The 16,094-nt window shown below is 42.3% G+C and overlaps 1 protein-coding gene across 2 annotated transcripts in view; it reads left to right on the forward strand.

The window, feature by feature from the left end:
- The window catches only part of FRMD3 (FERM domain containing 3), a gene marked incomplete at its 5' end in the record, with an annotated part of 240,885 nt that extends 232,335 nt beyond the window's left edge, over window positions 1-8,550 (forward strand). For both annotated transcript variants that reach the window (XM_079791284.1, XM_079791285.1), the window contains one exon: window positions 4,752-8,550. In XM_079791284.1, the coding sequence (XP_079647410.1) occupies window positions 4,752-5,350 (599 nt within the window). In that variant the 3' untranslated portion in view covers window positions 5,351-8,550. The remainder of the gene's footprint in view (window positions 1-4,751) is intronic.
- Window positions 8,551-16,094: the final 7,544 nt, after the last annotated feature.

A 16,094-nucleotide genomic window follows, 5' to 3' on the forward strand; every position in this document is an offset into this window, starting at 1 on the left:
TTTGTTTTTTTTCTTTAACTTTTAAACTAAACCATTACCATTGACTTTTACACTATCCTATGTTTTTATAATGTTAATTATAAAATGTCCTTTTACTTCCACTCAGTGAACACTCTTAAGTATTTCTGATAAGGAAGGTCTAGTGGTGATGAATTTCCTCAGCTTTTGTTGTGTGAGAAAGCTTTTATCTTTCATTTCTGAAGGTCAGCTTTGCAAGATATAGTTTTCTTGGTTGACAGTTTTTTTCCTTCATATTTTGAGTATGTCATCCCATTCTCTTTTGGCCTGAAAAGTTTCTGTCGAGATGTACACCAAGAGTCTTATGGGGGTTCTCTTGTATACAACTCATCTTTTCTCTGGCTGCTTTTAAAATTTTATCTTTGACATTTGATAATCTCTATATATAAAAGCCTAAGCAACTGTTAGGACTGGTCGACTGGTGACTATGATGAGCACTGACCACCAGGGGGCTGACGCTCAATGCAGGAGCTGCCCCTTAGTGGTCAGTGTGCTCCTACAGCCAACTTCCCAAGGCCAGCCAACCTCCTGCAGCCAGCCAACCTCCTGGGGTCCCTCCCCCGAGCCTGCCTGTGGGCCCCAATCAGGACAGGGTGAGACAGCTCGGATCGGCACCGATTGCCAGCCAGGCTAAGGGACCCAACCTGTGCATGATTTCGTGCACTGGGCCTCTAGTTTAATTATAATGTGTCAGCATAGCTTTGGGTTCAACCTACTTGGGGGTCTTTTGGGCCTCTTGAATCTGGATGTCTATTTCTCTCCCCACATTTGGCAAATTTTTAAGCCATAATTATTTTAAATATGCTTTCTCTTCCTCTTCTGGAATTCAAAGACTATTGTTTCACTCTTTTTCATTCAATTTTCTTTTTGTTCCTCTGACTGGATAATTTAAAATGTCCTATCTTCCAGGTTGCTGATTCTCCAGCACGGTCTAGTCTGCTTCTGAAGCTCTCTACTGAATTTTTTCCATTTAGTTATTGTATTTTTCAGCTCTAAGATTTCTGTTTGGGTATTTTTCTTAATGGTTTTTGTTGAACTTCTCATTTTGTTCACTCATTATTTTCCCAATTTTGTTTAGTTGCCTGTCAATGTGTTCTTATAGTTCACTAAACTTTTTTAAGAGGATTATTCTGAATGATTTGTCTGATAGGTCATAGATCTCTATTTCTTTAGGGTTATTAGTGCTTTATGAATTTCTCTTAGTGGTATCATATTTAACTGACTTTTCATGATCATTGATTTATGTTGATATCTGTGTACTTGAATTAGTGGTATTTTCTTCCAGACTTTGTTGAAGAACTCTCTGTGACAAAGCAAATCTGCAAGTCAGCTCAGTTTGTGTTGTTGGATGTGTCTGCTACTAGAGTCTATTTTGGGGTGAGGCAATGGTTCAAGCATTGAGGTCAGAGACTGGGGATGTGTGCCACTGGCTGAGAACAGCTGCATAGGACTACTGGCCTTTGTTCTCTGTCCAAAAGAGGCTGTAGGATGGGCTCTGTAGTTGCCTGTACTCTGTGGTCAGGATTACTACTACACAGTCAGGACTGTCTCTACTCAGCAGTAGGTGGGGCTATGAATTAGCTGTGCAGGCCTGGGTCTCATCCTGATACTTCACCAGGGTAGGGAAGCTCACTGTTAACCAGAATCAGGTAAGAGTGTACACTAGACATCCTGGTCAGGTGAGGCCACAGTTTTTATCTGCAGATAGGAAAAGCCACAAGCTATTCAAGTGCCACTGTAAGCAGCACTATTGGATGGTAGGGCAGTCTGATGGCTGTATTCAGCAATGAGTGAGGCTATGAAAGAGCTTCTCTGCTCAGGTGCAATGGGAGAAGCAGCTTCAAGGCCACTAAGGTTCTTCATTTGTGGTCTTCAGTTGGAGCACCACCTGTGCTCCAACTTTCCTGGCTGAACAGGACTACTTGTTTTGCTCTGGGGACCATCACTTTGCTTACCTGCCTCTCAGCTTGAGCATTGCTGAGTAATATAGTTTCCAGGTAATATAGCCCTTCCTGTCTGGATGAGCCATGGGAGGGTTCACTTCAGGCAACTTAAATTTTCTTGAACAGACTTTTTAGTCAGGAGGGGCCAGAAGCTAGGTCTCACAGTGTTTGAGGCTATGACACTCAATTCTTTAGCCTGGGCATGGGCAGACCGGGTTCCAGGACTGGAAAAACTTTTGGAGCACTCAAATCAGGCAGGCCTGCACCCCATTGAGTTCCCTGGTCACACTGTGCCACCAACTTGGTTCTACAGATGCACAAAGCTGCTCATTGGGGCTACTACTTGGGCTTTGCAGGTACCAATGCAGTCTGCTAAGATCTGCGTGTTGGTTGTTGGAAGCCCCTCCCCTATCACAATCAGATTCCCAGTGGTTGAGTCCTGCAGATTCCCCTGCAGTCACTGTGGGGTGAAGCCCGAGTAAAGGCTCCCAGGAAGTGACCCACAATACTCAGGGGTTTGGATGTCACTAAAGGCTCAGGGGAGACCTCTCTGTGTGATGCTGTACTGGATTGGGGGCAGTCAGCCTTGGTCTTTGTGGTGCAGGGTGTACTTCAGCCTAGCATCCCGTGTTCTAGGATTTTCTCATTGGTGTCCTGTCCATGAATTTTTGTTAGTTGGAAGTAAAATCAGGACTGACCTATGTTGCCATCTGGGTGACATCACTTCCTGCATATATTGAAGAAATAAATCCTGAAATATATTCATTAAAAGATGGTTTACAATTACCTAATGCACATGGTCACCAATTTGGTATTGTATTGTAGAACCATTCTGGAGAACATGTCTTTGATCCTGCTTTGATTTCCCACTAAGTACCCAAGTCTCAAAATTAGGAGAGCTGGCCTTAGGCTGACAGTAGGTGACTAGAATTCCCATCTGTAAAATGAGGAGTTGAGACACCTCTCCTACAATAAACTTTAGGAAGTAATATGCATACCTTTTGACAAAGCAGTTTTCCTTTTGGACATCTATGGCAAATGAACTGAAAAACAGAAGGAAATTTATATGTAAAGATGTCTCTTACAGCATTTTTTTTTTTTTTTACAATTGTGAAGCAGTCTAAATGTTTGTCAATAGGCAACTAATACTGTATTAACTAAACATAATTTGACAACCATTATAAATACAAAATGGGAGTTTATTTCAATGTAGAAAATGTCTAAGTTAAAATGTTAAAAGTAGCAAGATGCAAGTTAGTGCACACATTTGCAATTACATAGACTAGAAAACTATACATAACACTATAGGCCCAGTGCACGAAATTCGTGTACGGGGGTGGGGTGTGTGTCCCTCAGCCCAGCCTTCACCCTCTCCAATCTGGGACCCCTCAAGGGATGTCCGACTGTCCGTTTAGGCCAAATCCCGGTAGGATTGGGCCTAAATGGGCGGTCAGATATTCCTCTCACAATCCAGGACTGCTGGCTCCCAACTGCTCACCTGCCTGCCTTCCTGATTGCCCCTAACCGCTTCTGCCTGCCAGCCTGATCACCCCCTAACCACTCCCTTGCCAGCCTGATCGATGCCTAACTGCTCCACTGCCAGCCTGTTTGCCCCTAACTGCCCTCCCTTATAGGCCTGGTCACCCCTAACTGCCCTCCCCTGCAGGCCTAGTCCCCCTCCCCCCGCCAACTGCTCTCCCCTGAAGGCCTGGGTTCCCCTCAATTGCCCTTCCCTGCAGGCCCGGTCCCTCCAACTTCCCTCCTCTGCAGGCCTGGTCACCCCTAACTGCCCTCCCCTGCAGGCTTGATTGCTCCCAACTGCCCTCCCTTGCAGGCCTGGTCCCTCCCAACTGCCTTCCCCGGCTGGACTGATTGCCCACAACTGCCCTCCCTTGCAGACCTGGTCCCTCCCCTGTTGGCCATCTTGTGGTGGCCATCTTGTGAGCTGGAGTGATGATCAATTTGCATATTACTCTTTTATTAGATAGGATAGAGGCCTGGTGCACAGGTAGGGGCCAGCTGGTTTGCCCTGAAGGGTGTCCCAGATCAGGGTGGGGGTTCCCATGGGGTGTGGGGCAGCCTGAGCGAGGGGCCTGTGGTGGTTTGCAGGCTGGCCATGCCCCCCAGCAACCCAAGCGGAGGCCCTGGTATCTGGGATTTATTTATCCTCTATAATTGAAACTTTGTAGCCTTGAGCGGAGGCTAGAGCAGGCCAGGGCGGGCGGAAAGCTTGGCTTCCTCCATCACCGGGGAAACCCAAGCCTCCTGCTCGCTTCTTGGCCGCAGCCCTTTTTGTTGGGATTTATTTATCTTCTATAATTGAAACTTTGTAGCCTTGAGTGGAGTCCACGGCCAGCCAGGGTGTGCGGAAAGCTTGGCTTCCTCCATTGCCGGGGAAACCCAAGCATCCTGCTTGCTCCGTGGCTGCAACCATCTTGGTTGGGTTAATTTGCATACTCGCTCCTGATTGGCTGGTGGGTGTAGTGGAGGTATGGTAAATTTGCATATTATTCTTTTATTAGATAGGATAATAACTGTTTAAAATTGGATAGTAGTATAATTATACTGTAATACTTTGACAGTGTCGACTTCTAAAAGACACCATTCGAAATTATAATAGTGATTTGTTGTCATTTTATTTTTGCAAATGATCAAAGTTGAAGGTCATAATTGCACACATAAATGTAAACACTGCCAACCATAAGAGGTGTGCCTTTTTTTTCTTCTGGTGTGTTTCCATCTTTGTGGAAAAAGAAAACCTGAATTTTAAAAAAAAATGTCTCTTTACAGGTATTCCTTTGCCCAAAGAAGATGACATTTCTGCCCCCTTGATCTCCAGCTCACCAGTGAAAGAAGCTCGGGAGTATGAAGACCCCCCAAGCGAAGAGGAAGATAAAATAAAAGAAGAGCCTTTGACTATCTCTGAACTGTCATACAACCCCAGTGCAAGCCTGCTCCCCACCCCAGTTGATGATGATGAGATTGACATGCTCTTTGACTGTCCATCTAGGCATGAGTTGGAAAGAGAAGACCTGGATTCGTTTGAGGAACTGGAAGCAGATGAAAATGCCTTTTTGATGGCCGAAGAGGAGGAGCTAAAGGAGGCTCACCGAGCTTTGTCGTGGAGCTATGACATTCTGACCGGCCATATTCGGGTGAACCCACTGGTCAAGAGTTTTTCCAGGCTCCTTGTGGTGGGCCTGGGGCTGCTGCTCTTTGTATTCCCCCTGCTCCTCCTCCTTTTGGAGTCAGGTATTGATCTCTCCTTCTTATGTGAAATCCGCCAAACGCCAGAGTTTGAGCAGTTTCACTATGAATATTACTGTCCTCTCAAGGAGTGGGTGGCTGGCAAAGTAAACCTCATTCTCTACATGCTGGGTTGCTCATAAATACATATCTCATATGACTAAGGGCTATATTCAATATTAGTGATGTGTTTTTCTCAAGCAAATGCCTGGTTCTGAATGGTCATGGAGCCGTCAACATGTGTTCCTTACTCAAAATTGATTATTCAGACCTTTAAGTTAGCTTTCCATAATTCACTGCACTTAATAAGTTTAAATTAAACACAGTAATTTCAGTTATAGGTCAGGAAGATGGCCTTTAAATAACCCAAAATGTTTATTTTTATTATATCACAGGCAGACTCTTTATCTATTATAATACATAATACATTGAGCTGAATTAGATTTCCCCCCTTTTTAATAGTTATCATCATTATAAGATATAAGGTTCAGAATCAGAATTTTAGTCAAAATTCAAGAGAAGGTTTTTGAATATAATCCTTAGTGAAAATAATGTCCTCTAACCAATGCCTATACAGTTAAATTAATGCTGGGTTTTTGTTTTTTTAAAAATATTTTTATGTGTTCAGAATATTTTGGTAAATTTTTAGCAAAAAAGAAAAAAAAAAAGAAGCCTCCTGGAGTTATTGTACAGACTGTAAGACTAATGCACAAAAGGTATTGTGGGAATTTTTTAATGTTTTGGCCCAGGTTTGTTTTTAAAAATATTTTTGGATAAAAAAATCCCATAATTTGTTGTTAGCTGCATATGAGATAGAAAATAGGTAGAAAGACTGTAGTAAGTAGGCTCCTAAAATAAATGATGGAACTGGAGGATGTAGAAACTGAGTATCAAATGGACCACAGGGTCCATTTTCGAAAGTATTTGGACGAGAGGACTTGTTACTTTCATTTGCATTCTGTCCATATATTTTGGCTAAGGAAGCAAAACTTTAAAGTAAAAAGATATATGCCAATTAATTGCATGTTATTGTACATTCATCCGAGAGTGGAAGCAGATGTTGGACAAATGGCAAGTAGCAAAAACTGTTTTGGTGAGGCTGGTAGGCAAGTGGTGGTAGGAAGGTGATCTATTTTATGGAAGTGATGGTGATGCAAGGTATTGGATAATGTAAAGAACAGCATACTTGCTGTCCAAGTTGACATGAATATATTTAAGTGGATCTAAATAAAAGTGGAGAAATGTTAAGGTACATTTTTGGTTCCTCATGCCATTCATTGTGTTTCTGTGGAAGGAACTTTAAAAGAAGTATGTGTATGTGAGAGAGGGGTGGGAGAAAATGGATTCTGGCTTTTTGATAAATGCCAATTATCTTTTGTGATAGTAATTATATTCCTTTCCTGGTTTCCTTAAGAACTCATTCATAATTGGGGCTCTCATTAAAGAAGTGGAGGGGATTCATTAAATGACATATTTCAGCTTGGTTGAAGTAGTGAGACTCAGTACAAGGGACAAATGTTCTAGTACCTTCCTTCATACCATTAAATCCATGACAGAAAGGCTCTGATGCCTTCCCAGGCAGCATAATGACCAATCCTGTGGTATAAGTGAGAAAGGTAAGAGCAAGGAGGTTTGGGATTTCTCCATGAATTGAAAATGTTCCATTGCCTTCATTTACAAAGAGATTGGGCTTCCTGTAATCTCTCCCTAACTCCAATGGACACTTCAGTTTTATATTAGCATAATCTCCACACTGGTCATTCCAGTCCTACTTACTCATGGAGTTCTGAGTGCTTTATTAGATATTCAATTTTGAAAGTAAGTTTTAAAAGTCAGCTTATGAAGCCTTCAGTTAAGCACACTATAATATTCATTTGCTATTAAGTTTGTTCTTTCTCATGTGCTTTCTTTTTTTAAAAAAATATATTTTATTGATTTTTTACAGAGAGGAAGAGAGAGGGATAGAGAGAAACATCGATGAGAGAGAAACATCGATCAGCTGCCTCCTGCACACCCCCTACTGGGGATGTGCCCGCAACCAAGGTACATGCCCTTGACCGGAATCGAACCTGGGACCCTTCAGTCCGCAGGCTGACGCTCTATCCACTGAGCCAAACCGGTTTCGGCTCATGTGCTTTCTTTTTGTGTTTTAATGTTTCATGCCTGAAATTGGATAACAATATATACACATATATTTTCTATAGTTCATTTTGGAAGTTTGAAAATGACCAGCTTTGAAATTGAAGTTATTTCCCCCCTCTTTTCATATGACGTTGAAGTCATACTTTCTGATAAAAGGGCCCACCAGTGTCCCCCTTCTGAAAATGCTTCAATTTCTGACCATGCCAAATCATCTAGCCTTCGTCCTTCAAAATAATATTTTTAAATTATGGAAGAAATATATTGCCCATCATAAAACATTTGAAAAATACTGACAGGATAAACATCACATGTAGTCCAACCATGCAGATCTATATTAACTAGTAATACACTTATTATTTTTACATTTCCAGCTAACATCTCTTTTCTCTTAGGCAAAAACCTTGATTATTGAATAGAAATATTTTTAAGTGAAGGAGTTGACAGGTTAGGGTCCGCTGAATTTAAACAATAGCCACCAAAAGTAAAAGTGGGATAGAGTAAGAGCCATTTTAGAAATACCACTTAAGTTTGGTAGAAGGCAGTCACCAGTTGCCTGAATGAAATGAGAAAAAGACTGCTTCCAAGATGGAAAGTATATAGTAATATAGTGAGATACAGTGGTCAAAGCAAGTGTGTGAGTATATGTATTATTGGCATGTGTGTTTATATATGAATATATGTGTGTGTATACACCCCACTGATATGCCCTTCATACACAGTTGTGTTTACTTTTTCCCAAATGAGGAAATGTGACGTTATTATTCCTTTTCCCCTCTCAGTTATCACGGTGGATAAAACAGTCTCAAAGGCTTCAATTTCTCATGAAAATCACTGTGTGTACATATGTAATTATATATACACACACACATATGGCAAATACATATACACACACAATCTTGTCTTTAGTGCTATTGCAAGTTGGATCATGAAAAAATGTAGGTAAAGTATCGTGTTTCTGTCTGTGCTTGGAACATGTAAAATGTTATGTATTTGGAATATATTTTGTGGCTTGTCTAATATTTATAAAATTAACTCTGGGAAGAATTCAAAATGAATTGATTTCATTGAAATACTAGGGATATGGGGGCCATGTTACCTATAATTGGAGCCTTATCTTTGTATAGTGAAATTTGCATTTCTATGTCAACATTCAGATTGTTTTATATGTTAATATGGTGGCAGAAATCCCTAATAAACTACTCTGGGGAAAAATGTTTCAGCAATCATTTAGTTTTATTCACAGCAAAACTGTATAAATAGCCTGTTGGAAACTACAGAAGGTGCCATCTAGGACCTTGAAATGAGGTCACCCTTGAATGGTGACAGTGTGAAAAAAATGACAGACAATGGATGGGAGTAATATTTTGCAGAAGCCACCCTGTCTAAAAGCAGGAATATTGGGTGTACTGGAAATACACCCATCTGAGAGACAGCTATGGCACCAAGGTAACTAGAGAAACAGAAAAAATAGGAGTGTTCTGCATGACAGGTAGGAGGAAGGATTTTAGAGGGCTAGAAATTAGTGTCACCGTTTCTGGCCAGAAAAGGGTGTCTTCTTGTGCTAGGAATAGCTATGCAGCAGCCTGGGCTCTGCAACACTTGCCATTCACCTTCTCCTGCCTGTTCATGGCCCTGGGAGAATTTGACTTTTCTTTTCTACCCCTATCTTCTCCTCCACGCAACATGGCCCTCTGCTTTGGTTTATCACACAGCTAAAACTGCACAGCTGACAGTGAAATCGGAGGGTTTTATTCTGCATGAAGCAAAAGGGACTCTGTGCTACAGGAATACCATGTGTCCAGTGGAACTGTACCCCAGCTGTGGTGGCCTCTGAAGTCTATCAAGTTCTTCCCCCGCCCCGTTTTATCGAGATATAATTGACATGACACTGTATTAGTTTTAGGCATACAACAATGATTTGATGTATGATTATATTGCAAAATGATTAAGTTTAGCAAAATCCATTACCTAACAGTTACAATTTTTTTTCTTGTGATAGGAACTTTTAAGATCTAACTCTCTTAGCAACTTTCAAATATGCAATACAGTATTATCAACTGTACTCACCATACTCTATATTATACCCCCAGAACTTATTTATTTTAGAATTAGAAATTTGTACCTTCTGACCCCCTTCATCCATTTCACCCATTGGAGGTGTGGGGGGTGCGAAGTCTGTCAAGTTCAAGTTCTTACTCAGCAGTCCCCAGAGGTTCAGGATCTAGAGTACATGCAAGAAAAGGAATCCTTGGTTAGTGTTCAGGCATGAGCTGACATGGAACTACTGTCCCAGCTCTAGTCAGTACCTTTTTGGGGGGTTAGTATCTGCAGACTGGAAGACTCACACAAAATGGCCTTTGGCCATTTTTTTTGTTGAGTCTTCCAGGCTCCCAACCCAACCTTGCCTCTTGGTAGAAACCCTTTCCTTATTCTATCATTTATTGCTCAAATAAACAGAGGAAAGATTTCTTAAACACACACTCCACCTTGGAAGGAAAGTACTGGGGAGGAGCTTCCACTGTGGGGTAACCTCGGGATGGTTATGATTGATGAATTTGAGACTCTTTGGGCCATCTTTCTCTTCTGGGTGGAGAAACTGTGCTAAAAGTCCCTGCTTACTTGTCCTCCTGCTTCTCTCTCTCTCTCTCTTTCTCTTGGACCTGCTTTTGGGCATCCAGTCTCCATGCAGTAAACAGACCCAGCAGGACCTGCCCGTGGTGGGCCCAGTCAGGACTCTGCTCTCCACAATCCAGCCTCGTTTGTGATGGGGTGGGTAAGTCTGGCGAGCCCTGCCCATTGGGCTCAGCTGTCGTCACTTCAGAGAGGACGAAAGAAGCCTCACTTGGGCCTCAAATCCCAGCTGTGTTCTCCAATCCATTAATAAAACTGATTTTATTCCTCTTTTGGCCAAAGTGTATTATTTATTGGGAACTGGGGTTGGGAGGAGCAAGATTTACACTAAACACACTTAAGAATGTTCTGGATCTCTGCAATCTCCAATGTTGCAAGGAAGGAATGGAGAAGGCTGCTCCTGGCTGACCCTCAGGCATCAGGGGATGTCTGCCATTGACCTCAGCATGACATGCCTTGCAAATGGATGAGGGAACTTGGGACTTAAAATCTTAGTAAAGACCAGGGCATTGATTGGAAGCACACATCTCTACTCTTTACCTATGGCTGATGCTTACCCCAATATCACTTTGGAAAGAGAACCAAGGCCACTTTTCTGATTATAAAGAAAAACTCTTAGTAGAACAAGGGATAAGCTTTGTGTGAGTACCAAGTATTGAAACAAGTCTTGCAAATTATAGCAGCTCCTCCAATTAATACGGATCAACTGAGTCTCCTCATCTACAAGAATTATGATTTTGATAATTACAAGGATTTTGAGTTTTCCAAGGAAAGTACCCTTCAAGGAAGAAAACAATTATTAACATACTAGAGGCCTGGTGCATGAAATTTGTGCATGGGGGGGGGGAGGGGATCCCTCAGCCAGGCCTGCATCCTCTCGCAATCCGGGACCTTTCAGGGGATGTCCAACTGCCAGTTAAGGCTGGATCCCACAGGGATCCCTGCGGATTGGGTCTAAATTGGCAGTCGGACATCCCTCTTGCAATCCAGGACCGCTGGCTCCTAACTGCTTGCCTGCCTGCCTAATCGCCCCTAACTACTCTGCCTGCCTGCCTGATTGCCCCTAACTGCTCACCTGCCTGCTTGATTGCCCCTACCCACCTCTGCCTGCCTTCCTGATCTCCCCTAACCACTTAGCCTGCCTGCCTGCCTGCATGATCACCCCTAACCACTCGCCTGCCTGCCTGATGCCCCTAATCACCTCTGCCTGCCTGCTTGATTGCCCCTACCCACCTCTGCCTGCCTTCCTGATCTCCCCTAACCACTTAGCCTGCCTGCCTGCCTGATCTTCCCTAACCACTTAACCTGCCTGCCTGCCTGATCACCCCTAACCACTCTGCCTTCCTGCCTCATCGCCCCTAACCACTCTGTCTGCCTGATCACCCCTAACTACTTGCCTGCCTGCCTGATCGCCCCTAACCACTCGCCTGCCTGCCTGCCTGATCACCCCTAACTGCTCGCTGGGGGGTGGGGCCAGCTGGGGCTAGGGGCCGTGGTTGTTCTGGTTGTTCTGCCTTTTTGGTCACTGGACTTATATTATATAGGATAGACAAACCAACATTAGTTTCCACTCTGCTTGGCAGTTAAGTTCTTCATTAAACGAAAAACTCAGTGTTCTGGTTAAAGCATCACTCTCTTGTAATTTCATGGGGAATCAGCTTCCTTCCACCCTGAATCAGCCTGAGTGTCCTGACAACTCTGAGCTGCTGGTTTTGCAGCTGCAAACAATGGTGAGCACATAAATGTACCGCTCCCTGGTCACAGGATTACTATATAATTTTTTTGTATAAACCAGGACTCTTTTGAGAGCGAAGGGGATATTTTTAATGATTATGTCACAGCAACAGGGGTCAACTAGGACTGACTCAGATACTCTGCCATAAGGCTTTGCCCAATCAGCTAGATGCCCTCTTTTAACAATTCCTCCAGCTTGGTCCTCTAAAATATTGACAAGGTGAAATAGGGAAGGATTATTGCTCTATAGTCATAGTTTTCCTACTTGCCAAGAAGAACCAGATTAAAGTTCACCAAAATTAATTATATCATGTGTTTTAAACAAGTCTTCTGGCATCAAATATTTAATGCCACATACTCAATTTATTTATAACTAGTAGCCCATTTGCAGGAAAAATCCTGCAAGGGGCCGCTGCGGCCGCATGCGCTGCCGCTGCACCCGCACCTGCGTGCCCCTGCCACCCGCCCTGCTCCGCCCCGCTCTGCCCCACTCCGCCCTGCCCCACCCCGCCCCGCCCAGGCTTTCCCTCTGGCAGCCATCTTGCTTTCCACTTTTCCTCCGTCTTCCTTCTAAGTTGTCTTCAGTCTTCACTCCTCCCTCCCTCCGCGTATGCAAATTAACCGCCATCTTTGTTGGGTAATTTGCATACTCGCCCTGATTGGCTGGTGGGCATGGCTTTGGATGGTGGGCGTGGCTTGGGCGTAGCGAAGGTGCGGTCAATTTGCATATTACTATTTTATTAGGTAGGATGTTGATTTCTTGTTTGATGTGAGGCAGGGAGAGTTAGAATGATCTCAATGTTGCTTTCACCTCCGTAGTTCTGAATTTGACTTTTCTGAACTACACACAGAACAATGATGATCTGCGTAACTGTGAGCAAACGATCCACACTAAGGACACTCAAGACTGAGTTGTACAAAAGCCAAGTTGATCATTTATCGTGAGAAGTGCCAGTCAGTTTGGCACTAGTTTGCTGGATACTCCACCCCTGCTCTTCCCAGAACATAAACTGTAATGTGAACCCAACACTATCAATGAGTACAAGGAATCACAGCTGGAAAGCTGCCTCTCTGGGCAGTCTGCCCCAACAGACCTATCTCAAAAAGGCAGGGGATGCATTATATACATTTTATTCCAAATCTCCCATTTTTGCAAATTTCTTGTGGTAGAGGCTAGAAGGGGATCTTAACACCATTTCCTCATCATCCTGTACACAGAATTAGACTAAGTTTCCCAGGCTCATGTACTTAGGTATGACAATATTTCTGATTTGTGACCATTGGAGTTGAACATGAAGTGATCTGTATTACCTCCAAGTCCTGGACTAAATGTGCACCTCCATTTGCGACTAGATGTCAACACCTGTAGTGGCTTTGAAGCCACCATTTTAGGATGTTGGAGTTACCAGCAACTTAGATACCTGAATGACTGTGTGGAGCAGAGCCTCCCCTACCTCACCCTAAACCAGACCTGTCTTGGACTGTTACTTGAACAACAAAGCCTTAACTGAGCAATTTCCAAGTCCTTTGTAGTCACCACTCCTTTCCCCCAGGAAGGAGACTACAGCTGAAAGAAAGTATAGGAACAGCTCAGCACTGGAGTTTCCCGGGAGATTCCACTAGAGAACCACTGTGCAGAGGGGAGGATATTCCTTCTGTGACTGAGAATGCCAGACCTCGGTAAGGACCTACCTTTGGTGCTAATACATCTTGTCACTTTTGTTTTCTGGGGCTCAACTGAAACCTCACATAGTTAGAACCAAAGGTAGTCCACCTGATGGACAAAATCACCCCTGGTTGAGTTTTACTGGATTCAGAAGTGATTTCATGGGTGTGTGACCTGTGAATTTTATAGAACTTGTTCTCTAGCATTTGGTATAATGCTTTGCTCTCACCATCCTGAAATTCTTAATTATTCTATATTTGAACTTATGTGTTTTTTTTTAAAAACATATTTTTATTGATTTCAGAAAGAGGAAGGGAGAGGGAGAGATAGAAACATCAATGATCAGAGAGAATCATTGACTGGCTGCCTCCCACACGCCCTCCACTGGAGATCGAGCCCACAATCATGGCGTGTGCCCCCAACCCGAATCAAACCTGGGATCCCTCAGTCCGCAGGCTGATGCTCCATCTCTTGAGCCAAACCGGCTAGGGCTGAACTTATGTTTTTTAAGTGAAGTCCAATGAAACAATGAAATGTACAGGAGAATAAATAAACAAATGTTCTCTCAAAATTAAAAATAAAGAGCAACTGATGTTACTTTACTTTTATCAATTGAAAGTGAAACAGCTAAAATAAAAAGTTTTGATGGCCCAATAAATGAATTTGCAGAAAAATGAACCCTAAAAAGTCTTATGATCAATCAATGAATGGTTGAGCATTGACCTATGAACCAGGAGGTCTCAGTTCGATTCCCAGTTGGGGCACATGCCTGGGTTGTGGGCTCGATCCCCAGTGTGGGGCATGCAGGAGGCAGCCAATCAATGATTCCCTCATCATTGATGTTTCTTCCAGTATCTCTCTCTTCCTCTCCCTTCCTCTCTGAAATCAATAAAAATATGCTTTAAAAAATCAAGATATTTATATACTAATGTAATCAAGTATAATTATTTATTGTATTATATGAAATTATGGAACCAAAATATTGGGTTTTTGCAATATGTAACATGAATGTTGTTACTCCTGTATAACTATTACCCTTTTATGTTTTATAAGTAATAAATTATTTTAAAAGGAAAAACCTTTATATTTTAGTACCATTAACTGCATTTCCCCCCTATATTTTGAACAAGGAGCTCCACATTTTCATTTTGTAGTAGGCGCTGCAAATTATGTCACAAACTCTAACTGGGTTGAAAGAATGGAGGGTGGGAGTATTAGAAGTGAATACTTTTGATGTTTAGAACTGAAGATTTAAGTGTGAAAACCAAATGCATATGGCTAATTCTTCTGTTTTTGACAAATTTAAAACCACCTAAATAATGATGAAGAGTCTGTCTAAAAAGAAGATTTAATCTTTCTTTATAAAAATGTGACGGAGCTATCTTATTTTGATTTTCTCAAAATTTGGTGATCAGTTTGGGTTAAACAAGGTACCTATAAGTGAAAGACAATAAATGAAAAATTAAAATTCTGCATCTAGGATTTGTTAAAGCCTTTTTGGTATAATTCTGTGTAATTAAGAGAGTAAATTATCCTAATGATGGTGTGAAAATCTTTTGAAGGTCAGGGCATTACCAATTCTTTGCTTCAATAAAATTGAAGGAATAGCTAGTTAAATCATTAGGTGATACATTGTTAAAATTATATTTCTTGAAGAAGCACTTCTCCATAAAAGCAATGAGAACACTGAAAAAAATTATAAAAATCTGAAAATTAACCAAAGACTTGCAAGTAACTAAGAAATATACTCAAGGAAACCCTGCTGAATCTTGGTAAAATTGGTGAGCTTGTGACATTTTAAATAGCCCTATTTCCACCTCCCTCTTACCATCCCTGTATTACCCTTGAAAACCAACCTCAACAAGGGTGGTGGAGGGGGGGTGGTGGGAAGAGATTAACCAAAGAACATATATGCATAGCCCATGTACACAGACAATAGTTTGAGGAAGGGCTGGGGTGGGGCAGGGCTGGGTGGAGGGGGACATACAGGAAGGGAAATGGGGGGACATCTATAATACTGTCAACAATTAAAAAAAAAAGAAAGAAAACCAACAACTTCACAACTATAATAGCTGTGAAAAACAGAAGCCCTGTAGTCACAGGGTAGAACAATGCACTTGGGAGTTCTTTAACAGCTCCAACCCTAGAGAACTGTTACTATTCAATCTATATGGCAACTTTCTGAAAGGCTCCATTCTCAGATTTCTCTTTATTTCACCTTATTCAGAGCTCCCTCTGTGCAAGTCTCAAAAAACCAACAACAATAGTTAGTGGCAATGGTTTAACACTGCAGCTGTCTGATATGGAGATACAAGTTGAGTCTAAAAAGAACTAAACAAGGACAAGTGACTGAGTAACATGGTGGAATAGGAAACCTCAGACCCTCATTATCCCATGGGGACAGTGACTTAACAATACATGGACCGACTGCCTCTGAGAAATCCAGAAACCAGTGAAAAAGGTCCTACATCCCAGATGAGAATGAAGCCAACTTCACTGAGGCTCAGTTTTAAAATTTGTGGCACTCACTTGTCAGAGTCCCTCCCTCCAGTACAGCATGGCATAATTGAGAGAAAACTTCAAACTCCTGACTTCTTCCTAGGGAAGAGATGAAGACTGGAATATAAGTCCAATGTTTTGAGTTTTCATGGAACTGCCAAAGGACCTGGTTTCTGTCGTACTTGATCTAAGTGCTGATAAGAACAAGGCAGCAG

This window comes from Cnephaeus nilssonii (genome assembly GCF_951640355.1).
Source record: "Cnephaeus nilssonii genome assembly, chromosome: 14".
In the NCBI taxonomy this organism is placed as follows: Eukaryota; Metazoa; Chordata; class Mammalia; order Chiroptera; family Vespertilionidae; genus Cnephaeus; species Cnephaeus nilssonii.